A 23,916-nucleotide genomic window follows, 5' to 3' on the forward strand; every position below is an offset into this window, starting at 1 on the left:
ACCAGCCATTAGCATTCCTCTAAATTTCCCATTCATTATTCTCACCCATAATATATAAAAATTTTTGAAAAAATAAAGAATTTATCTCTTAAGTGTATGAGTACGTACTTTTACTATTTATTCTTAATAAATATTTATTTATTAATATAATTATTTTACTAAAAAGATAATAAAGGTAAAAATCCGGACTAATTTTTCTACACAACATCCAAGGCTCAGGCCCATATGTAGTTAATTGGGTTGGTAAGTAGGCAAGATAGGCCCAGCTACAAAAGCCCTAAACTCACGGTCCATTGTCTATTAGCAAAAACGACTTGCTGACGTGGACCATTCAGACAAAACGTGGCCTTTGCTGATTCATAGTTCTACTTCTTTCTTCACCATTTCTTTTTCTTCTTGTTTTTCTTATCCACAAAAAGCTCGGCTTTTCCTTCTACAGCCACGGAGAGAGGTACGAAGACGAAAACCCTAATAAAAATTCCGATAATTTTCTCATCTACATTCTTACAATTCGTAAATTCTCCATCTGAATTTTAATTTTTTTTTTATTTCAGAAAAAAGAAGAAGATAAAAAATGGCGGCAGTATCGATGAGCTTCAACCTGGTGGGCGCGTTCAAAGGGCTGTCTATGAGCTCGAGCTCTTCGTCTTCATCGTCGTCTTTCGTCAGAGGGAATTTTGGTTCACTGGTTGTGGGACCCAACAAGCTGTCGTTCTCGTGTCCGCAGAGGTTTCCGCTGATTATCGAAAGCGCGCACAAGAAAGGTGCCGGGAGTACAAAGAACGGTCGAGATTCCAAAGGGCAGAGGCTCGGCGTCAAGATCTTCGGCGATCAGGTCGCCAAGCCTGGTTCCATCATTGTTCGCCAACGCGGCACCAAGGTCTTACCTTTTTCCTATTTATTTATTTATTTGTTTGTTTTTTTTTTCCATACTGTGGGCTTGTTTGGTAGGAGGGAAAGTGGAAAGAAATAGATTGCGCTGGGAATTGGGAGGATTAGTGGATGGATTTTAAGAATTATGGTTCTTTGGTTTGGTAAGAGATTAGAGGGAGGGAATCAAAATTGTCCCTATATTTGACTCTAATTTTGATCTTTCTATAATTGAAAGGATTCGAGGAGAGTATTAATACCAAATATAACGAGATTATGTACCTTTTTCTTCAGCAAAAGGGCAGTGTAAAAATGTTATTTGGTTTGCAGTAGAATTAGAAGCCAATCTGTGAGCTGCTGTATAATAGTTTGAATGTGCTATTATGAATAATTCAGGGTTATTTTTAACTTGTTAATCTGATTTAGGATTGGTAGTGCCAAGGGTTTTGATAATTGTTTGTGTTAAGAAAATTGAAGTCGGGAAGTTATGCTCTTTTCTTCCGAATGCCCTAGCATACTTAAACCGGAACTGATGTAGGAAGAATAATAAAATTAGTGATTTTGCTAAAGTCTTTATGTTTAGTATAATTGTTGTTCCTTTTACTATTTTGTCGTTTGTCATAGTTGATATTTTATTATCGTTTTATATGTGAGCTATAAATAGCCACATTACTAATTGTAATAAAAGACTTTGAATATTTTGATAATTGAATTAGAGTTGAGTTTTTTCTCTAATTTGGGGGTTTTTCTCCTTCGTGGGGTTTCTTTTAGGTGGATTAGGGAATTCTCTGTTCAGGTTAGGCCGCTAAAATCCCGTTTTTCTCCATTCCGTTGCGTCAGAAACATTGTTACAGAACACTAGTTGGTTCTGTAACTCGTTTGTCCTTGTTGAAACAAGGTTGCTGCCTTGCTGATTTTTAGGTTTGATTTGCTGAGAGATAAGTGAAGTGGTTTTTTGAGAAAAGCTTCCATATATTATCATGAAAGGAGCAATTCTGGTATTGTTATTAGTGTGGCATTGTGAATCATATGATCAATTCTAGGAATGAATTTAGATGGCCAGCTTGACATTGTAGTGTTACTTTCTCAACTCTTGGCGTGTGATGAATAATGTTGACATCTGTTGTGCGATACAGTTTTCATAGTGCGAGTCTTAGAGAAAGCCCTTGCCTAAGAAGATTATAGGATGAGAAACGTTCGTTTAGTGTTGCGTTAGAAGTGCCTCATTAACAACAAAGAATACCTACTTTAAAGCAATTTGCTTTGGCTTCCTTCATGTGATTCTTGTTAACCTTATTGCTGCGTAAATTCCTTCTTTTGACCTTATGGCGTATATTTCAGTTCCATGCAGGAAAGAATGTAGGTCTCGGCAAGGACCATACAATCTTCTCCTTGATTGATGGGCTTGTAAAATTCGAGAAGTTTGGTCCTGACAGGAAGAAGGTGGTTAATACTTAATAGTGATGTTTCTAGTTCCTGCCGTTATTTAGAACTTCCAAAGCTCTACAATTCTATATTAACCGGGATCTTGTATTTATGATAATTGCAGATCAGTGTGTACCCAAGAGAAGTGCAGCCTGAGAACCCCAACAGCTACAGAGCTAGAAAGAAGGAGTATTTCAGGATGCAGCGCGAACGCAGGAAGGCGAGGCAGGAAGGCATTGTTCCTGAACCTCAGCTAGTACTTGCTTCTGCAAACGATGATGCTACAGATGACAACCCAGTTTGCTGATTCTTGGAAGCAACTTCCTTGACCAACTCTTTTTGCATTATATTGTAATCTGACATGCAGATAGGGTTATTTCAGCGCCTTTGATTAATTTCTTTTTTTTTTAATTTAATTTTAATTTCATGTAGATCCCTTGTAAATTTGAACTCTTGCTGTGTCAAGTTTTGCAAATTCTAAATCCTCATTCCGCTTCTCTCTCATTAAGCTATGCAGATACCGTGGTTTGGTAACTTGAGAAAAACAAAATATGAATACCATATTCCATATCCACTGATTGAAAGAAAAATAACCTAAGCAATCAATTTTGCCTTGCAATTTGCATCATCACTCCAGGTATGATGTTTTCATGAACCAAGACAAAGGGGCGTTGCTTTTCTAGAGCATGAAATGATATCTTTAAAATTCCAATTCTCTTCTGCCAACCACAGTTTTCAACTTCTGATTGTCTTAAAAAATTCTGACGGCTGACAAAAAGGGCAAAAAATAGAAAAAAAAGAAGCAATTTGAACGTTTTCATGACAAACTACAACGTTGATGGTTTAAATTTCCACTGTACTTTTTGTTGAGGATAAAATGGTTTCTCTGAACTTACAATCCTGTTTGGCTAACGTTTTAACTCCGATTTTCCCAGATGGGAATATGACATGTTCAGAACTCCAAAAGTTACAACAAAACTATTGAGCCAAAAAAAACTACTAAACAGTCTACGAAACAAGAAGATGTTAAACAAGCCTAGAGAAGCAGTAGAGTAATCTTTCAACATGCTAATGCACTTGGTAGCAAGATCTTTTTTCCACCACAGTGTTCGCTAAGAGTTTCCTTCTTGCCCCTAACAAAATGACCTGCAGTTCAACCAAAGTATTTAGAAAAGTTTATAATGCACTGGAAAATGATAAGACTCATGCGTGAATGAACGAACAACGGCAATCAATATTTCTTCTCCTCAAGAACCACGAATTAAAGACACTATACAAAATTACTTAAACAAGTCAGGGAAAATGATAAGACTCAGAGATGGTAGTTATTCCATTCACTTCAAATTCTCATTCTGAAACGTCCTAAACGAAATTGAACAATTCCATATGCATATGCATGTATGATTGTGTACAGACTAAAAGATTCATAGCTCATAATAACCAGGACAAACTTTACGACCACAGAACCAAAGAAACAACCCGAATTATGAATTAGACAAACTTGTTATCAAGGTTCTGAAATAAAAAGCAAAGATTTAGGCAAATACATACCAACAATCAGCCATTCATTCAATGCGAAGATAAACTATTCGAGTGATAGAAGGTTATAAACTATTCGAGTAATAGAAGGCTCCTTTGTGTCCTCTAAAAATACTCGGACCAAAAAAAAAATTCTAATGGGACAATTGCATGGGAACATAAAACCAATAAATAAACAGATTCAAAAACGTGAAATCTACAGTCAAATCTATTGAGCCAATAACATGGAAGCATAAAACTTTAGTTCAATACCTTGATTGCTTTCAGGGCATAAAAAAATTCAATTTCTTAAAAGCCTAAAGTAAATATCTTTTCTTTCCCCCTTCTTTTATTCTTTTCCCACCTCAAATCGGCTTACAATAAATACAAAATTAGTAATCATGAATTCTATATTAAGGTCTCATGAGATAAAATAGAAGCATTCAAACGACTTCAATTCCTTGATTGGATTTCAGAGGGATAGAAAAGGTTCAATTTCTTAATTGGGCACTTATCCTTTTCTTTTCTTGTCGCACCTCGAATAGGCATCGAATCAAAGAAAAGTTAACAAAATCAAGTAGAATAATAGATCAGGAAGAAAAGAAAAGAAAAACAGAATAGAATGAAGCACATGCAAAGCCAAAAAAATAAAAAAAAAGTGGTGAAAATTCAGATCCTTACCTAACTAGATCCGACGATGATGTTGTTGATGGGGATGAAGATCAGCTTCACAAAGAAACCGACGAATCCCATCACCACGAATCCGATCGCCGTACGGAACGCCACCTTCGTGAATTCTGCGATCCCAGACAGTACCGCACCGGCTTTGTTAGGGTTTTCTTTTTTGCATAAATTACAACCAAAATTCCCAAAAATTCTTGAGCTATTTCATCGAATTGAAGCGAATTACCTTTGCGATCGGGCTTGTGGCAGCGCTTGACGAGACGAAAACTGTCCTTCGCGAAATCTCTGAGAGGATCGAACACTGAGTCGATGGCGTCCATCTCTCTCTCTCTCTCTTTCTCTCTGCTTCACAAAAATCAGATTTTTTGATGCGGAAGAAAACGAAGATGAATTGGCTATATTCCTGAAGGTACTTAATACTAGTGCAATGTGTACCGTATAGCTCGGGAGAATATATATTCGCATTGACAGATATACCCCTCGTTTTCTCAGATTTTGACCACAGAGTCCTGTTGACCATAAAAATGTCCCCAAACATTACTCTTGCCCGGATCCTTAAAAACTTCTTTATTTCACCATGTAAAAATTAAATCTTTAATTAGTCTCCCTTCATCTTTTATGTTAAAATTCTCAAACAATAGTTTTCACCCTTGACCACATTATCAACTTTTACTACTCAAAATTCTCAAACAATACTTCTTAATATCAGAATTCTCTCGACAACATCATAAATTTTTATGATTCAAAATTAATATCTTTAATAGACTAAATTTAATTTGTATTTTAAATTAACTATCCTCCATTTTTTTTTTTGGCATAATTATTATCTCTTCACATTCTCGGGAAGATTTAGTATGAAGAACTAGTACTTTTTAATAAGAAATAGAAAGATTTAATATATTCCTGGAGGATAGATAAGAGAACAAAACAAAAACTCTGCTAGGTTATACAAAGGTGTGGGTCAATTGAATAATGCCATTTCAAACAATAGCAAAGTGTTTTACTTTAATCAGAAGCCATATGGTACGGTTATAATCAATGTGAAAGGTTACACACCAGAGACCAAAATCTCAAAACGATTTTTTTAGACTCAAATATAACGGGTGTAATTCCTCCTAAATTCATCATTCTCACAACGACACTCATATAACTGAGAGTGTCTGAACCAGATCGACTCCAAATTGGCTACTTGCTCTCCCATGGATGCTTCGCATGAAGATTTCGATTAACCATGTTGATATCAACTAAAGCTGGAAATTCTGTCCTCAAACTGCAAAATTAGCCATAAAGCTGGTTGGAGAAGCCATCCCTATAATTGCCAGTAGGAAGACAGTAACGGAAGGCAAAAATTGAACTCAATGAATTGTATGCTTTGCTATGTCTTCGTTCCTGGTCATGTGGAGTCTGGCCTTTTGTCACGTTGAACAGCTCGAGGGACAAATGTTAAACCACGAGTGTGGCGGCGACCAAAGCTGATGGATGAAGGTGAATCCGAAGTGCTCAGTTTGGAAACGGCGGAAACAAGATCATCAATGGCTTCATTTTCAACTTCCATACTTGAAGCGTCTGCCTTCTTGTTAATAGATTGTTTGCGCTGCTGTTTCTGCCTCTGTTTTTTGGACGGATGGGCCTTCTTAAAAAATTCGAATGAACTAGGGAATTTATGCTTGTCCACTAGATGCTGATGCCGACTTTTGTAGGTCTTAAATTTCAGACTACAACCTTCAACAAGACACTGATACTGCCACCAGAAGAACAATTAGAAACTAGTAATTAAAAGGCATTGAATCGTAATTATTGTCCTTAGAAGTTAGAAGACACTAAAACATAGGCAAAGAGATCAATACCATCTCATAGCCTCGTGCAACTTTCGCTTGAAAGAAAGAGTCGTGTGCTTCGGATATGTGTATGCTGAGTAGTCGCGATGTAGGATAAACTCTAGAGCACACTGAGCACGATGCAGTATGCCGTGCGTTATAATGATCTTCGAAATCCTCTAGCGAAGTCAGACGTGCATCACAACCAACAATGGAACAGAAAACTCCCCTATGCATACATTATATTAGAGTTGAAAAGTTAAGCAAAAGCAAATATGAGTTTCAATGAACAAACATATGAAAACACCAAGGAGATAAATCACAAAAAATGCAAGCATGAGAAGGTTTATTGTGGTACAAACAAGTATTGGGTACCAATAAAACAGAAGCAATCATAAAACCATTCAAAGCAATAACGTTTTTGGAATATCTTTTAGTCATTTGCAAATAGAAACTATCCCATTGGAATTGCAGTGAATGAAAAACTGAATAGTACTAAGAAACATAACTAACAAGCAACTTTCAGAAAGGAGAAAAAGAAATCCCATTAAAGACTACGAAGCTTTAATTAGTACTTAAATCAACAAAAGTAGCCCTAATTAACATGGAAATTGGCCACAGAACTCAGCATCCTCCTCGACCTCTCTGAAACCGAATTAAACACCATAATTTATTACTTCTGCACACTCTAAGTCCCCTATAACTTCAAAATTAAGCACAAAAATGAAGATAAAAAAAATAGAAAAGAATAAGTATCTGACTAAATTTACAAGACAAAAAAAATGTAACAGTTCATACCTGAAATCTTCATCCACAAAATTCCGAAGGTAATGCTTTTCATCTTCAGTTAAATCAAGTGCAACCTGGAGAGCTAGAACAGTAAACATCAAAACAAGCGCAAAAACATAAAGCGAAAACATGATTTTAGTTTGTTTTCGTCAAATCAAAATAATTTCATCACGACATTTCCTATGTTTTAAATTGAGAGAATTCAACCCAAAAAAAAAAAAAAAAAAAACTCGAATTCTCAGTTCAGCTGCAACTTTTAGGTCGACTAACTTGCAAAGCTAAAAATTTTACTATCAAAACGATAAATAAAATGGGGGTGCAAAGACGATGTATATAAATTTATTCTATTCCAAAGGACATGGAATTGTGACAAACGACACGCATAATTAAATCTTTCTATCTAATTTTCTGCGGCTCCGAAAGAAATCGAAATCGAAAGAGAAAAAAGAAGGGACCTGTTTGGCGAGAAGTTCCCTTTCGATGTTTCCAGAAGCAAAGAAAGGAGAGTCAGGATCGAATCGTCGACGGACGGGAATCCAGCAAGGAAACCCTAGCTCTAGTTGTGTTTCTTCAACATCCATGGCCACGGAATTGGATATGGCCTCTGTGTTTGCCTTAGCCTTTGTCTTGACGCTGTCGGTGAAGAAGGGACACTGATCGCAATATTTGAGCGGAAGACGGGAAGGCTGAGAAGGATCTTTAACCATCATCTACTGCGCCTTCTAAGTTTGAATACGCATTCGGCTTTTTTCCCATTAGCCCAACTCAACTGCCCTCAGTTGAGCTCAAGTTTGCGCTCACTTTGGCCCAAAAGCAAAAAGGAGAAAATTTAGAGGTATAAATAAAATAGAATTTCATTTCAAGATGTATTTTTAAAAATTGTCTAAAGTGAAATTATAACAAGAGGTTTTGAGAAATATATAACAAAATTTCAATGATATATCAAAAAATTTCAAAATATATTTTAAAATTTTTTTAATATCGTTAAAATAATTATTACACAATTAGTATAAAATATGACTAATAATTGCTATGTTACTTTTGCTATTTTTAAAGTATTCTATAAATTTCACTGAATTTCAATTCCACCATAATAATTTTGACATATAACGTAATCATTTCTATAATTGTTGCTACCGGGCAACTTCTGAAAGATGATAAGAGTATAAAATGAGTTTATTAAATAAAAAAGTAAATACTATGTCAATAAAGAATACTAAATTTTAAACAAACGCGTATAATTTAAAGCTTCATGAGATTAAATTCAATAAAATTTTGGATGTATCAAAATTGAGCATGGGTAAATGGTATTTACCAAATTTGATTAGGAATAAATCTGATAAATTTTAATTTTATAAAATTTGATCAATAACTAAATTAGAGTAAATTTTCAGATTTTTTGAATTTGATCATGGAGTATATTTGGTATAAATCCTGCCTTTTCTTTATTTCCCGCAATATATATATATATATATATATATTTATCTTCTTTTCTCTGCATCAAATGTTAAAGAACGCTTTAAAACAAAATAGCGAATAGTTATGCTTCCTAATAAGGAAAGTTGACAGTCTCCGATATTGGACAAATTGTAAATATTTATTTCATTTAATATTTAGGATATTTGTATAGCTGTAATATTATTTCTATATTTGTAAACGATATATTGTATATATTATGTACCTTTCTTATCAATGAAATGATGGAAAAACTATTCATATAATTTCTTTAAGTTCATATTCTCTTTTATGATATCAGAGCACTGACTCTCATTGAGCCAATTCTCTCTTTCGTCTATCCAAATGGCCGAATCTCACAGTACTCCAATAGTGTCCACTACACCTACCACACCCACCTCATCCAACTCCACAATGTCTCTCTCAAATCCCAACATCATTATTCTTCAACCTTCAAACAATTCCACATCTCTATTTGCTCTTAACTCAGCAACTCAAATGCCACTCAAACGCCACTCAAACTTACGTCAACTAATTATACCTCTTGGAGATTCCAGTTTGATGCTTTACTAGTTGGATACGATCTTATGGGCTTTGTTGATGGAACATGCCCTTGCCCACCCGCCATGATTGCAGACAATCGACCCAATCCAGAGTATTCGCTATGGACTCGCCAAGACAAACTCATCCTTCATGCAATTGCCTGTTCTCTCACACCGACTCTCATTCCATTCATTGCCTCTGTAAAGACTTCTCATGAAGCATGGACAACTTTGGAGAATACTTATGCCAAACCATCTCGTGGTCGCATCCCTCAACTTAAAGAAAATTTACGCATCCTTGTCAAAGATTCTCTATCAATCACGGAATATATGCAGACAATCAAAAGCATCACTGATGAACTCGCCATGCTAGGTGCACCCATCCACGCTGATGACCTCACTCGGACAACTTTGGAGAATACTCATGCCAAACCATCTCGTGGTCGCATCCCTCAGCTTAAAGAAAATTTACGCATCCTTGTTAAGGATTCTCTATCAAACACGGAATATATGCAGACAATCAAAGCATCGCTGATGAACTCGCCATGCTAGGTGCACCCATCCACGCTGATGACCTCACTCTCAAAGTTCTTGCCGAACTCGATGACCAGTACACGAGTATCTCAGATGATGTTCGCGTTCGTGAAAATTCCTTTACTTTTGAAGAACTTTATGAGAAACTCATCAATCATGAAATCTTTCTGAAATATAAATCCAAGAAAAATCAAAACCTTCCTGCTTCTGCTAACCTTGCCCAAAAACCAAACTCTCAACCCCAGAAAAATCACAATCCATACCGGCCTTACCAACAAAATCCATATAACCAAAACCGAACCCGTCTTCACCACACCAATACCAAAATCGACCCCCTTTTCTACAAAACAACACTTTTCAAAACCATAATCCACGTCCCTACCTCGGCAAGTGTCAGCTATGTGGTCAACAAGGTCACTTTGCTAAGTGTTGCACATCCTTTAAATATATACCTTGGAACTCTCATCCACAACCTTCAACCAACCGACCTCCTACTCCTCAATCTACTGCCCACTATGCCACACCATATGCTCCCTCTACCTTTACTTGGCTTTTAGACTCTGGCGCTTCTCACCATGTGACCACTGACCTTCAAAACTTATCCCTTAACTCACCATACACTGGCAATGATGACATCCTAATTGGTGATGGTACCGGTCTCTCCATCACTCATACCAGCTCTACCACCTTACCCTCCTCATCTCACTGTTTTAACTTATCCAATGTTTTATGTGTTCCCCATATGAAAAAAAATTTGATCTCAGTTTCTAAATTTTGTGCTTCTAATAATGCTACTATTGAATTCTCACCTACTTATTTTTATGTGAAGGATCATCGATCAGGGACAATACTTCTGCAAGGAACAACTAAAGATGGCGTTTATGAGTGGCCATCTCAGATCTCTAAAAAAATGGCATTATTTGCCTTCTCAATTGTCAAAGCTCCACTCTCAAAATGGCATCATCGCCTTGGCCATCAATCACTTCAACTTTTACGCATTTAGTGTCCACCAGTCGTCTCCTAGTCATGTCCCTATGCTCACTGATGGCACGTCTCTCACTGATGCTACTCAATACAGATCTATTATTGGTGCCTTGCAATATCTATCCCTCACATGGCCTGATATTGCTTTCGCTGTCAACAAGATGTCTCAATATATGCACCGACCTACATCTGGGCACTGGTCCATTGTCAAGCATGTTCTACGATATCTTCGAGACACTAATTCTCATGGGTTGTTTTTACAACATGACTTACCTCTTTCTTTACATGCTTTTTCTGATGCCGACTGGGCTGAGAATGTAGATGATCGCACGTCTACTAGTGCCTATATTGTGTTTCTTGGTTCTAATGCCGTCTCTTAGAGTTCAAAAAAAGTAATGTACCGTTGCAAGATCTTCCACAGAGGCTGAGTAACGAGTCATTGCTTCGGCCGCAACAGAGGTTACTTGGATTCAAAGTCTTTTACATAAACTTGGCATTATGCTTCAGTCTACACCAACAATTTATTGTGATAATGTTAGCACAACGTATCTTTGTGCAAACCCATTTTTCACTCCGGCTTGAAACACATTGCTATTGATTTCCATTTTGTTTGTGACAAGGTTCAAAATGGTGATTTACGTGTCTCTTATGTGTCTTCTGAAGACCAACTTGCAGATGCCTTAACAAAGCCACTTTCACCCAAACGATTGCACAATTTATGGGCCAAGATTGGCGTCACTCCGGAACGTCCATCTTGCGGGGGCATAATAAGGAAAGTTGACAATCTCCGATATTGGACAAGCTGTAAATATGTATTTCATTCAATATTTAGGATATTTGTATAGCTGTAATATTATTTCTATATTTGTAAACAATATGTTGTATATATAATGTACCTTTCCTATCAATGAAATGATGGAAAAACTATTCATATAATTTCTTCAAGTTCCTATTCTCTCTTACTTCCTTCTTTATAATCTTGACGTTTTCCTTCTTTCATCATTTTTTCCCTTTTTCTTTATTGAAAGTTTTTTTTTTTTTTTTTTTTTTTTTTTTTTTTTTTTTTTTTTTAAAAACTCAAAGAATACCTTAGTGAAATGTCAGATCAATTCATAGTTATTAATTTTAAACATCAAATAGTGTGTAAGTAATATACCATCTAAAAAAGAAATCTGATTATTTAAAACTACGTAGTAACAATTGGACATCTTTTTTTGCCCTACCAAAAAAATCTATATAATCTTTAAATATGACAAGGTAAATAAGGGAAAAAAAAACGAGGGCTTTGTAAAAATAACTCAATAGAAAAGTTTTATTAGTAAAATAATTTTTTAAAAAATTTTATTTGTAAAATGACCACTTTTTACAAAAAATGATTAAGTGGTCGTTCTTCATAAAAAATGAAGAAGGTCATTTTACTAATTTCATTTTATTGGATAGTCATTCTAGCATATTGCTAAAAAAAAACACTTATAAAGAATCACGTAGTAACGTTTGTATAATAATATGCACTGTAATTTAATATATATAAAATCATCAAAACAGAAGAAATGTTTTCTTAAATTATATAGAACCTACTCTATCCTAAGTTTTGCAATTTTGGGTGCACCATAGGTAGAAGAAGATTGTTTTTAACAACTTCACGGGCGCGGCTAATTGAACTAGTCCTCAAGAAAATTTCATTAATCAATTTCAAGAACAATCACGAGGGGTTAAATAACTACAATATTTTGTTTTGCCTTAAGTTCAATAGACAATTACAATTGTTAGATTTCTAGACAGTTTCAAGTAGTTGACATTTCTACTAGGTATTAAAAAAAATACATTCGATACGGCTCTAAATTGCATATCAAAATCGTATATTAATTGCTAAGTTAATCATGATGGAGTTCATATGATATGATGACTCTTATAATGATCACATTTGAGAAATTGCTATTATTGTGTAGAGTAGGAAAAGATGACACTATCTACCAAATATTCTTTGATGCTCTATGGCATGTCTACACCATATGCCACGCTAAATTTCTCCAATATATATATATATATGTATATATTCATTATTAGTTTGTAGTTTCTTTGGACACGTCATTTGTACACGATTTCAAACTCTAACTAAATGAAAGCCTCCTTTAGACTAGCTTGTACAGATTTTGGGATTTGTTACTTTGTCATTTTCATTTAAACTTACACGTAATTTATAAAATTGAGTTCTGTACGTTATTAATTTCCAGGGCAAGACCCATTCATGCACGCGCGTACAAGCTGAAACGCATGGGAATAATAATACCAATTCAATCAAAGTGAGAATATATATATATATATATATATATTTTTTTTTTTTTGAATGGATAGTAAGAATATTCATTACCAAATATATAATATAAAAAGCACAAGTTAAGACCTATACGCATTACACAATGGTTAATATACAGCTGTTTATTGTATTTGACTTGCAAGGATCAACAAATTGAAGAGCCGATGATGATTAGACGGCCATGATGAGCCAATAATATGTCAGCCGTCGGTTAAGACTGATATATGACAATTAGGAAACTACGTCAAAAGCATGGGCAAAATTATATGATATATCTACCATTGCTTGCATTTATTTCAAATGAATCTCTTCTTGAGTCATGAATTTGTACATAAGAAGTAAAGCACCTAACTCCCAAGACTAAATAGAAACAATAATTTTCTAAGTGACAACTGGGATAGTGTAAAGCAATGCAATATATTTATGTTATAGTAGAAAATGGATGTTGACGAAAATGACCATTACCCAACACCTTAGAATATACACATACCCTATTTGTATTTGTGTATGTAAATTATGTCTAGTGAAATCGTCGTCTAATGTGACAATTTAACTCATACTAATTCTAGATTTATTACACACATATATAAATACCCGTTTTATATACTTGTGTGTAAGTAAACATTGAACTTTCGGAAATGTCGCTTTGGACCAAGTAACACGTGCTGACATCTAATCTAACTAGTATATATAATTGTTTCAAGGGTCGTCATTCTCTTAGCTCTCTTCTACTTGCTTTCTTGTTATTTATATTTGTTATTAGTCATCGGCCGTTTGGCTTGAGTATTACTAGTATATATAAAGAGAGAGAAGGGAGAGATGAGTGGTGAACAGATTATTAGCTGAGTATACTATTATTAGCTTAGTACTACTAGAGGTATACTAATTAAGAGAGAATTAAGGTAGGAAATTATGGAGGTGAGAAGATCAAGATCATTGATAATGTTGACGTTGGTAATAATGGTTTTGACGGTGATGGGAAATTTTAGGGGATATGATGCGCAGTTGACAGAGAACTTCTACGCCGAGACTTGTCCAAACGTTGAGTTCATCGTCAAACAAAGTGTTTCTACAAAGTTTATCCAGACCTTCACCACTATTCCGTCTACTCTTCGCCTCTTTTTCCACGATTGCTTTGTTGAGGTACTTACACGTACTATATATATATATATCTATATATATATGATGGATATTGTGTGTGTGTGTGTATATATGTATGCATCTGCATTTTTGTAATTGAATTTCTTTGTAATAAATCTGTTTTGTTAGCTATGGTATATTACTGTTAGAATGAGAAACTTTTATTTGGAAATATATATATATATATATATATATATTGATCATGACATTAAATTAATGTTAGCTAGTGTTTTTATTCTGTCAACATTATATGCTTTTCCATTTGTTTTAAGAAAAAAATTAGCTTCACTATCTTTAATTAGTTAGTAGAGAAGATGGAGATTATGGGCTTATTAATTGTATTTTTGAGTTATGGTGACTTGCGTATAAATCTTATTAGAGGCTAATAGTTATATCACGTATATGTACACCTACTTTTTATCTCATTCTTTTGGCCTTTCCTTCTTTTCTTTTCTATATGTTCTTTTCGTTTTAACTTAATTTTCGTGGTAATAAGTTTATTAATGGACCGTCGCAATTGGAGGCTGTTTTTGTTTTTAACCTAGTCAGCCGACCTAGATAAAGAGTAAAGACTTAATTAGCATAATGACATCACCAGGTACACAAATTTCAAGATTATTATATGTAGAGTAGAAACATAGGACTTCTATTTCTTTGGTTAATAGACATAAGACCTTTTTTTTCCTGTTTTTTTTTATAATCGACATAAGACTTCTAGATATACTCGAGAGCACCACAACTTTCCCTCCCCCCTTTTTTTTTTCTTTGTTTTGTTGTAGAGCAGATTGTGGTTAACAAATAGACGTCAATTAATTAACAGAAAAAAGTGTCTTCTTATAATTTTGTAACAACTTTTGACGTTGTGTTAGGGATGCGATGCGTCAGTGATGATTGCGTCACCAAATGGGGACGCAGAGAAAGACTCCGACGACAATCTCTCATTGGCGGGAGATGGTTTTGATACGGTTATCAAGGCCAAGCAAGCTATCGAAGCTCAATGCCCCGGCGTCGTCTCCTGCGCTGACATTTTGGCCCTTGCCGCCAGAGATGTTGTCGTTTTGGTAATACTAATTATATACCACTCTTCTCCAACAGTCACTGATTAAGTAACCTTAAATTTTGATAATCCATAAATTAACCTTTGTGCTAATTCAATATTACTGATAATTATGAGTCCAAAGTTTATTATTGATGCTAGTAATCATTTGAGCTTAAAACATACAATCTTTATTTCATCATGTAGTTTCATACAATTTAATTCAACGTCCTTTGGTAAATAGGCCGGAGGACCTGATTTCAAAGTAGAATTAGGGCGCCGCGACGGGCTAATCTCAAAAGCATCTCGAGTCACCGGGAAGCTGCCGCAGCCAACCGCCCATCTGGACGAGCTCAACTCCCTCTTTGCCAAAAACAATCTTACACAACTAGACATGATTGCATTGTCCGGAGCACACACACTAGGGTTTTCTCACTGCAGCCGCTTCGCCAACCGCATCTACTCATTTACACAATCGAATCCTATCGACCCTTCGTTGGACTCGAACTACGCCGAACAGTTGAAGGCGTCGTGCCCTCAAGATGTGGACCCGTCCATAGCCATTGATATGGACCCTGTGACTCCAAGGGCATTCGACAATGCCTACTACCAAAATCTGGTTAACAAGAAGGGTCTGTTCACTTCAGATCAAGTGCTTTTCTCTATCTCGGAATCTCAATCTACTGTACAAGAGTTTGCCAACAGCCCGGATGCGTTTAATGGTGCCTTCATCACGGCGATGATCAAGCTCGGTCGGGTTGGTGTCAAGACTGGTAGTGCTGGTGAGATTAGAAAAGATTGCACTGCCTTCAATTCCTAAATATAATATTTTTTGGGGGTCTTTTTTAACAAGCTTGTTTATATGATTTCTCATCACTGAAGAAAGATTTAAATGATTACGTGAATAAAAAGGCTTGAAATAACGCCTTCTGCATGTGGTGTAACTCATTGTTTGGAGAAATATACAGGAATATCTGAAATGTTTATGTGCAATATCCACAATTTTGGTTTTTTTTTTCCTCTTAATTTGATAATGCGTAAGCTGGCAAACAAAGGATTTCTGCGTGACTAAATAATAGAAGTAAATGTTTATATGATATTCTTCGAATTAGTTGAAAAGCACTTTCTTTTTTCTTTTTTCTTGTTAAAAAAATAATAAATACTTTTTTTTTTCCTGTTTACATTCCAAAAGTACCTCTGATTTCTTAAGGATACTTTTCACGCCTTTGATATTTTGAAAGGTATGCATTCAGATGTAAAATAGTTTTTTTAGGTACAACAAGAAATTTTATAAAATCATAAATGGCTGAATTCAATATCTGTCGTTGAAAGAGACAGGTTATTTATAGTGTTGTGTGTGTTGATCACCTCTTCACATTTTTTTTTTTCTAATTTTTGTTGATGTATATTTAAATGCAAGTCCTTATCAAAGAGATAAAAGCTTATCTTTAACTCTTGGATATTACCAATTTGGCGATGAGTAAGCTGTCAAACAAAGGCCATTTTTTTGTGATTATATGATGGAATCAAATGTTTATATAATATATGATTTCCTTGTCGGCTATTGTAACTTGTAGATTTGATTATCTTAGTTTAAAAAGTCGGTTTGTTTGTAACGTTGGCTGTGTTGATAACCTTTTTTACATTGTTTCTAATTAATGATGTGTATTTTAAGTCAAATCTTAAAAGAGATGAGCTTTGTGAAGCTCTTTGAGGTCATTCAAATATAACAAATAAACGAGTTTCATACCTAACACAACAAATTATATGAGGAAGCTCTGCTAAGAAGAGTTGTTACTAAAATCTTTATTTGCAGACTAAACCAAATATAGGAACATGTCGCTGTTGCTTCATGGCTGTACTTTTTGCATGTTTATGTATTGTCAAAAACTGTTAATGATATTAGCTTTTGTTGTTGTCAAATGTCTCCAATTTTGTCCAATTCATCTACTCATTAACTGGCAAACGTGGTTGCCGAAACACCGTAATACATTTTTGACAAACGTGTAAAACCAAAATATCTATTCCCAGATGAACAATAAATCTATAGTTACCAATACTTGTAAGACAAAGATAGATCTCATGACAAAAAAAGAGGGCATTTGCTCAAATAAATAAAGGGAAATAGAAACACCCTTTTTCTTAAAGTGTAATATTAACGTTCTAATGAGTACTCCTACCACTAACCATGCATAAAAAGCTGGAATTAAGTAAAGGGTAAGGGTGAAAAAGAAAAGAAAGGCAAATTATAAGTAGTTTTTAAGGAGAAACTTGCCATAAAAAGCTTGCTTACACGGCTCTGATTCATTGGTCTGGAAAGTTCTGTTTATGATTTGCAATTAAGATTCTGCAATGTCTCTTTATGTCTTATTAGGTGCTCTGAAGTTCCTTAACCAACAATTACCTTGTGATTGTAAATTCCAGTGTTCTGCTCACTCTAAATACTAGTACAAGAAAGAGCTTGCCTATGTAACAATAAGAGAACTTAAATTAAATGTAAATATAAGGTTTAGAATTTAGTTTAGTTCTTAATTATTTTTATTATTTATTTAGAGTGCAGTTAATTTCTTTCACTGTAAATAGGCCAAGCGTCTTTATTTTTAATTCAGACCTTGAATATTGATATTGATTATTCATGATTTTTTTCTCCCTTTGTTCTTCCTGTCAATGAAACCAGCATAAGTTGCCAGGCAAAGAGAAAACATAAGGGAAAGAAAAATGGCCTTAAAGAGAGCTGTCAATATTTGAAGCCAAAGAATTAAGGTAGAACAAAATCACACTACTTTCTTATTCACTCGATGAGAATAGTGGATAAAACTGACAGAAATCCAAAATGTTTCATGCCATTGAAGAAACAAATCTGTAACTGGAAAAAAATACAACAAATTCAACTTTATGTAGTCTTAAAGATGGTGACTATATCGAACGGAGAAAACCAAATTGGTTTCTGTTTCTTGCTCCTGAGGGAAACTTCTTAAAACTATTCTAGCCTTCCCATCATTCTTTGATACATCTTAAGAAAAACGTGGGAAAAAAATTCTGGACAAAACATAAATTATACAAACTCCACAAACGTTAAAATGGGGTGTGGCAGCTACGAATTTGTCGATGTGCTGGACTTTCCATAGAGATAGGCATATACACTCTTAGTCCTAAAGACAAGAATCAAGCTCAAGGCAACAGCAACCAAGCAGAATCCAGACATTATTACCAAAGTAAGGAAGAAGCATATGGCACCTTCACACTTCGGTGGTTCCTCTGCGCTGAACATGGCTGAGAAGATTGATCCTCTGTAGTGCCACTGGCTGTTGTGTTGGTGAGCTTGTTTCTCTGCTTCACGGTCATATATAGAACTAGCAATCAGGCTAGAGAAGACAAGACTACCGGCAGGGTTTGCCATTGTGATGAAATTGTATAACGCGCCAAAGTTTTTCAAGCCAAACAATTCAGAAGCAGCAGCTGGCACGATGGCCCAGTGAGCCCCGTAGCCGAGACCAATTAGCACAGTACCGACATACAACGCCCCAGGGAGCGCGAAAGCAACATAGACATGCCCAAATGCCATAACGAGCTGCGCTACAGCCATTGCCACGGGTCTGGGATAAGCATATTCCCTGCAAAAATCACGGTGAGAAATGGTAGGTTGCAAAATAAGAATTGGAGTAAGATTCGATTGTCATCTGAGGAGAAAAGAAGTCATTTTTTGTACCTCACTACAATCTCAGAGAAGTAACCACCCCCAACACGGCCTAGAAAGTTCCAAATACTGATCATGGAAACAAATATATGCTGATTGTCATATCTGAGAGATTGGCTTATCTGACCAAGGTTATCGATCACAGTCAAACCAGACCCAGAACCTAAAAGAAGTGAGACAAAAATAAGCCAAAAGTCTGCTTTAATCAAAGCCTGCATCAGGGTGAAATTCTCCCCTCTATGAGGACCTCTCCTCCTCTTGACCCTCACTGCTCCTTCAGCAGCTGCTTGAAGTAATTTCGTTTGCAATTGCGCGATTCGTTTGTGCCTTTCTGATGCTGGAAGCAAGTCTACTCCCTTAGCTCTCTCATCCTCCACTTCACTCTCTACTTCACTGAATATTACCTCGGGCAAATTCGTCTCAGATTTCCTTGGTTCCTCTTTCTGTGGCTCGGCTAGGAGTGCCTCTTCTTCTGGAAGTCTTGGCTCTGGCGAGAAGCTTAACACTATGGGAATCACAATAGGAACAAGGATGATGACGAATAAGATCACCGTAAAAATTGTAATCACAGTATGGTTCACGGTAACTAGATCTTGAACGAGCATGACTCCCATCAAATAAGCTGCCAACAGAAGGCACACGCTGTAGATAAATGTGAAGCTCAAGCCATCAGTTGGCCGGACTTGTCTATGACCTTCAACGGGTCGGACTAAAAACATTAAAGCAATAGCCACCATGGCAGGACCGACCGCAACCATGAAAATTATATTAGCATGGTCCGGTTGATGGATCAACGTGTATATCTGAGTCAGAATTGCACCACTTAATCCAGCAAAGCCCTTCAGGATTCCGACCACAGGACCCCGGCTTTTTGGAAAGTTTTGCACACAGGAAACCAGAGCAGCCGTATTGAAGTAGGTCTCACCATTTGTCCCCACAAATATAAGGATACACATCTGCACATTGACGCGCGTTAAATGCCTAACCAAGCTACAAGTGTAATGGAATCAGAAGTTTCATATCCTCATGTTCTTAACAGAGTAGAAATTCGAGTTAAAGACTCCAAAATCGTGACAAGCGCATAACAGTAAGCCACACGTGTGACAAACACATAATTGCATTGAAAATGAGAGAACGAATACACAACTCCATTTGGCAATTGAAAATAGATTCATATCTTGGACTTCCTACTGTCCACATACAAGTGAAATTTACCCTTTTCACCAAAATTTCATATCTTTCCTGAATGAATGGAGCACTATAATGATATGCTAATCCCCGTTAGAAAGATACCCGGAATCAGTGCGGTTTTCGCATGTACGACAAACTAACAAACGGGAGCAATATGAGCTCATTGTCCCCAGGGACAATTCGCGGTTCACTCTAATGGATTAGAGCTAAAAATCAGGTTTAGAACTTGAATCGTTACCATCCCAACACTCTAAATCATGGAAATTGCAAAGGTATTTTTGTCTACAGAATTAAAGCTCTAGGAAAATAAGGTGTAGCTAATCCAGCAAATAACTACCGGGTAGCTCTAGCATGTAATAAACGACAAACTCAATTCTCAAATTCCATTATTAGGCTCTGTTTTGGATCTGGACAAGGATAAGAGAAAGATGAAAAAAGAAAGTGTTTCCAAATCCATATAAAGAACTCTTTCCAATCTTCAAACACTTTTCCTTACTGAAATAAAGTGACCACCATACCACCCTTTGACTTTGAGAAAACTGATGTAACAATACCAATAGAAAACATTCCTCAAAGTCCCCAAAATAACCAAAAACCAAAACCAGAAAGCATATTCTTCTACCCAATAAGGAAACTAGGAGAGAATCAATCATTTGGCAATCGATCAAAAACCCAAAACCGAAAAACTAGATCCAATCAAGCACAAAAGTTGAAAGTTTTATCAGATCAGAAAAAAAAGATTGGATTGAGAAGATAATAAACAAAAGACACCAAATAAGAAAAAGAATACTCACAGCCCAGAGAGGCAAAACGGGAGCTCGACCAGTGACGATGAGCCAAACCCAGCCGTAGCCGACGAAGTTCTTGAGAGCGCCGACGAAAAGAGCGGCCCAGAGAGGCAAGAACTCGCAGAGACTGCCGGCGAAGAAGCCGACGCTGTCACCGAGGTCCTTGGCGACACCGAGCCTGGAGACCTGCCTTTGGTTGTAGTTGAGAGAGCTCTTGATCACCGGAGAAATGCTGCCGAACAAGTAGCCGACCCCCGCCACCGATTGCAGCCACATTGCCGCCACGAAAACCAGCCATCTGTTGCTCACCAACCCCTTCACCCTCTCCCGCAACCCACCCATCAAAATTTTTTGAAATTAAATTGTCTGTAGTACGTTGTTTGGTTTCTGGGAAAACTTTTTATGTGTTTATGAGAGGATTTGGAGGGAGATTGAGATTTAGATTGAGATTGATATTGGGAGTTTAATATTAGCAACCAAAAAAACGAGGATTATTATTTAGATCAGAAGGAGAAATTCGTGTGCGTGTCTGTCGGGTGGGGTGTGTTTAATGTCTATCTTTTTCTCTTTGTTTCATTGTTTGTTTCTTTGTCAGGTCAAGCGGGCAGGTTAAGAAGTGAGAAAATTCGACAACGTTAAAAACACACGTACCGAATCATATCTCATTAAACTCACTGTTTACCAGCTCAGACTATATTTGACTGTCTGTCGTTTGCCTCGCCAGGCTTATTTATTATGCTTATCGCTTTTTCTTTTTTCTCAATCAATTAAAGAGCTCTTTTTTAAGGTCCTTATTGGTCACGTTATAGATGCAAAATGCCCCATTTTTAGAGTGTTTTGCATTTTTTAGCTTTTTTTATAGTGTAAAATCTTAACTTATTATACTATAAACGCGTACATTATTTCTGTTAAGACTTTTAAAATTCATAGTTAAACCTAGATCACTTAGGGAAGGAAACTGTCCAAAACATTTTAGTTTAAGAAAATTAAATGAAATTAAATATTAAATTGTCACAACATCAATAGTTTTTAGGAGTGTTAAAGAGCTTTCTTTTTTTTGCTTAATATTACGAATTTTTAGAAAATAACTCTGTTTCAATTGTTCTAATTTTCTTTGCTCCAAGGGAGAAAATGGTCAGGATTTTGACGCTCTGTTTTTACTAATTTCAAAAATTTAAGACTCTCTTGTGAAAATAGAATAATTTGCTAAGCTGGTGGGTTAAATTTTATTATTTCAAAATCTAGTGACCAGATCATCTACACATTTGTTTTGTTTGTTATTGTTGACGGTTAGATTTCGTCAACAATAAACCCGCCGGAATACCTTGAAGTTACCATTAGGATTACCGGCTTGTGGGGTTAATGAAAGTGTGGATTCTAGTTTGATTTAAGTATTTTTGTGTTTGAACCAACTGTATGTAAATGAGCAGGAAGAATTTTATAGTGGTTCACTCTATAATTTTATAGAAAATAACTCTGTTTCAATTGTTCTAATTTTCTTTGCTCCAAGGGAGAAAATGGTCAGGATTTTGACGCTCTGTTTTTACTAATTTCAAAAATTTAAGACTCTCTTGTGAAAATAGAATAATTTGCTAAGCTGGTGGGTTAAATTTTATTATTTCAAAATCTAGTGACCAGATCATCTACACATTTGTTTTGTTTGTTATTGTTGACGGTTAGATTTCGTCAACAATAAACCCGCCGGAATACCTTGAAGTTACCATTAGGATTACCGGCTTGTGGGGTTAATGAAAGTGTGGATTCTAGTTTGATTTAAGTATTTTTGTGTTTGAACCAACTGTATGTAAATGAGCAGGAAGAATTTTATAGTGGTTCACTCTATAATATTAGAGCTACATCCACTGTATATATTATATTTCATTGGTAGAGATCGTAGTTTACAATGAATGCTATCTCTCTCTCTCTCGTTCTTTTTTCTTTTAGAATTTTTTCTGGCCCCCTTCCCTCTTGGGGTCCTTCTTCTTTTATACTTGGACTGCCTTCGCTGGGTGGGTTTCCTTCGTAGGTAGGAACACTCAAGTGCTCTAGGACCAGACATAGCCCACTAATCAGTACTGTTCACTCAACCAATTAGTCTTCTATTACGGCTCTGTGAGTCTCCGTAATGCTTTTCTGTCCCCTGGGGGGTGCGGTTTGTAAACTTGCAATAAATGCTGTCAGACCTCTCTTATCTTTGCATGTAACCCATTATGTCGAAAAAGGACGTTCCCCTCGTCGTCAGTGGTTGTTTAACCTTTCTCGCCCTTTCTAGTGATCTCTTCTGCTGTCGAGGGATTTTGTCGTGTCGACCCAGGCGGAATCAACCGTCGACGTCTCATGGGGTCGTCGCCCTAATCATGGACTTCATCTTCGGGCTCTATAGCTGATCGTGAGGGAAACGAAGCGTCGAGGGTTGGGTGCTCGGCAGAAAGCAAGTATAGCCACGTATCGTGGCGCCGTTGGTCTAGGTGTACATCACATTTTCCCACACAACAGTAACGTTAATGATATATATGTTGCTGTAGGTGTTGAAATACGTATGAAAGTTTATTTACGTGACCCTACTTTAGCTAGCCGTTTCACCTTTCAGTGCTTCGGGTGTGGGAAATCGGTCCCGAACCTCCGTCCGCAATGATGGCCTGGGTGCCTTGGGTGTATAACCGTCGCGTCGATTGATCTGGCATAATGATGAGTATCCGTGTTTCAAGAAAATGAATATAGATCGTCGGATCCGCATCTTTTCAATTTTCCGCCCTTTCCCTTTCCGTCAGATACGGAGAGTGATCCCTGGCCGTTGGTTTTTTCGGGGTCTTCATCCGACGGTTGGGGGGGGTCTTTTTTCCCGACTCTTTAAATACTCTCCATGGACCTGAGGATCATTTTTTCCTTCTTCGAAACTTCAAAAAAACTTCTTGCCGCTGCTTTGCCGGGACATCCGTACTTTTGCCGGAACCCTGCTTTGCTGAACTTCCGCCTTCGTCATTCCCGTTCTCCGAGGTGTACTACGAAGCCGTCCCGAGTTTACTTCTTCACCGGTAAGTTCCTGGATCCTTTCTCTCTTTGCGTACTCACGGGGTTTCCCCCGTTGTGTACCAGGAATATGTAAACATATATGCAGAAAACGAGAAT

At 36.4% G+C, this 23,916-nt stretch overlaps 5 protein-coding genes across 5 annotated transcripts; 2 read left to right on the forward strand and 3 right to left on the reverse strand.

Moving 5' to 3' along the window:
- Positions 1-387: 387 nt before the first annotated feature.
- LOC21394063 (50S ribosomal protein L27, chloroplastic) lies at positions 388-2,799 on the forward strand. The gene is made up of 4 exons (XM_010114071.2): positions 388-451; positions 555-880; positions 2,212-2,313; positions 2,420-2,799. Exons 2-4 carry the CDS (start codon positions 575-577, stop codon positions 2,600-2,602), a joined length of 591 nt encoding a protein of 196 aa, XP_010112373.1. The 5' UTR covers positions 388-451; positions 555-574; the 3' UTR covers positions 2,603-2,799.
- A 351-nt stretch (positions 2,800-3,150) lies between these two features.
- On the reverse strand, positions 3,151-4,906 carry LOC21394064 (protein transport protein Sec61 subunit gamma-1). The gene is made up of 3 exons (XM_010114072.2): positions 4,724-4,906; positions 4,495-4,610; positions 3,151-3,441 (listed from the first exon to the last, which is right to left on the reverse strand). The coding sequence occupies exons 1-2, from the start codon at positions 4,815-4,817 to the stop codon at positions 4,495-4,497; spliced, it is 210 nt and encodes a 69-aa protein (XP_010112374.1). The 5' UTR covers positions 4,818-4,906; the 3' UTR covers positions 3,151-3,441.
- A 499-nt stretch (positions 4,907-5,405) lies between these two features.
- LOC21394065 (zinc finger protein 511) lies at positions 5,406-7,903 on the reverse strand. Its single transcript, XM_010114073.2, has 4 exons — positions 7,559-7,903; positions 7,113-7,177; positions 6,345-6,543; positions 5,406-6,238 (listed from the first exon to the last, which is right to left on the reverse strand). Exons 1-4 carry the CDS (start codon positions 7,811-7,813, stop codon positions 5,891-5,893), a joined length of 867 nt encoding a protein of 288 aa, XP_010112375.1. The 5' UTR covers positions 7,814-7,903; the 3' UTR covers positions 5,406-5,890.
- A 5,772-nt stretch (positions 7,904-13,675) lies between these two features.
- Positions 13,676-16,072, forward strand: LOC21394066 (peroxidase 55). Its single transcript, XM_010114074.2, has 3 exons — positions 13,676-14,078; positions 14,945-15,136; positions 15,356-16,072. The coding sequence occupies exons 1-3, from the start codon at positions 13,848-13,850 to the stop codon at positions 15,929-15,931; spliced, it is 999 nt and encodes a 332-aa protein (XP_010112376.1). The 5' UTR covers positions 13,676-13,847; the 3' UTR covers positions 15,932-16,072.
- A 1,808-nt stretch (positions 16,073-17,880) lies between these two features.
- Positions 17,881-21,405, reverse strand: LOC21394067 (protein NUCLEAR FUSION DEFECTIVE 4). The gene is made up of 3 exons (XM_010114075.2): positions 20,794-21,405; positions 18,821-19,764; positions 17,881-18,725 (listed from the first exon to the last, which is right to left on the reverse strand). The coding sequence occupies exons 1-3, from the start codon at positions 21,127-21,129 to the stop codon at positions 18,206-18,208; spliced, it is 1,800 nt and encodes a 599-aa protein (XP_010112377.1). The 5' UTR covers positions 21,130-21,405; the 3' UTR covers positions 17,881-18,205.
- Positions 21,406-23,916: the final 2,511 nt, after the last annotated feature.

Source organism: Morus notabilis, unplaced genomic scaffold, assembly GCF_000414095.1.
Source record: "Morus notabilis unplaced genomic scaffold, ASM41409v2 Scaffold784, whole genome shotgun sequence".
In the NCBI taxonomy this organism is placed as follows: Eukaryota; Viridiplantae; Streptophyta; class Magnoliopsida; order Rosales; family Moraceae; genus Morus; species Morus notabilis.

Bases quoted from the DNA above. Each gene is read 5' to 3' on its own strand.
- LOC21394067 (XM_010114075.2), bottom strand. From the start codon at position 21,129: ATGGGTGGGTTGCGGGAGAGGGTGAAGGGGTTGGTGAGCAACAGATGG. The intron at 19,765-20,793 runs GTGAGTATTCTT...GTCAATGTGCAG, and splicing joins CCGTTTTGCCTCTCTGGGCT to ATGTGTATCCTTATATTTGT. The intron at 18,726-18,820 runs GTACAAAAAATG...TGATTTTTGCAG, and splicing joins TTCTCTGAGATTGTAGTGAG to GGAATATGCTTATCCCAGAC.
- LOC21394063 (XM_010114071.2), top strand. From the start codon at position 575: ATGGCGGCAGTATCGATGAGCTTCAACCTGGTGGGCGCGTTCAAAGGG. The intron at 881-2,211 runs GTCTTACCTTTT...CGTATATTTCAG, and splicing joins TTCGCCAACGCGGCACCAAG to TTCCATGCAGGAAAGAATGT. The intron at 2,314-2,419 runs GTGGTTAATACT...TGATAATTGCAG, and splicing joins TTGGTCCTGACAGGAAGAAG to ATCAGTGTGTACCCAAGAGA.
- LOC21394066 (XM_010114074.2), top strand. From the start codon at position 13,848: ATGGAGGTGAGAAGATCAAGATCATTGATAATGTTGACGTTGGTAATA. The intron at 14,079-14,944 runs GTACTTACACGT...ACGTTGTGTTAG, and splicing joins TCCACGATTGCTTTGTTGAG to GGATGCGATGCGTCAGTGAT. The intron at 15,137-15,355 runs GTAATACTAATT...TTTGGTAAATAG, and splicing joins CCAGAGATGTTGTCGTTTTG to GCCGGAGGACCTGATTTCAA.
- LOC21394065 (XM_010114073.2), bottom strand. From the start codon at position 7,813: ATGATGGTTAAAGATCCTTCTCAGCCTTCCCGTCTTCCGCTCAAATAT. The intron at 6,544-7,112 runs GTATGAACTGTT...ATGTATGCATAG, and splicing joins TTTGTGGATGAAGATTTCAG to GGGAGTTTTCTGTTCCATTG. The intron at 6,239-6,344 runs GTATTGATCTCT...TTCTGGTGGCAG, and splicing joins TTGCACGAGGCTATGAGATG to TATCAGTGTCTTGTTGAAGG.
- LOC21394064 (XM_010114072.2), bottom strand. From the start codon at position 4,817: ATGGACGCCATCGACTCAGTGTTCGATCCTCTCAGAGATTTCGCGAAG. The intron at 4,611-4,723 runs GTAATTCGCTTC...CTGGGATCGCAG, and splicing joins CCACAAGCCCGATCGCAAAG to AATTCACGAAGGTGGCGTTC.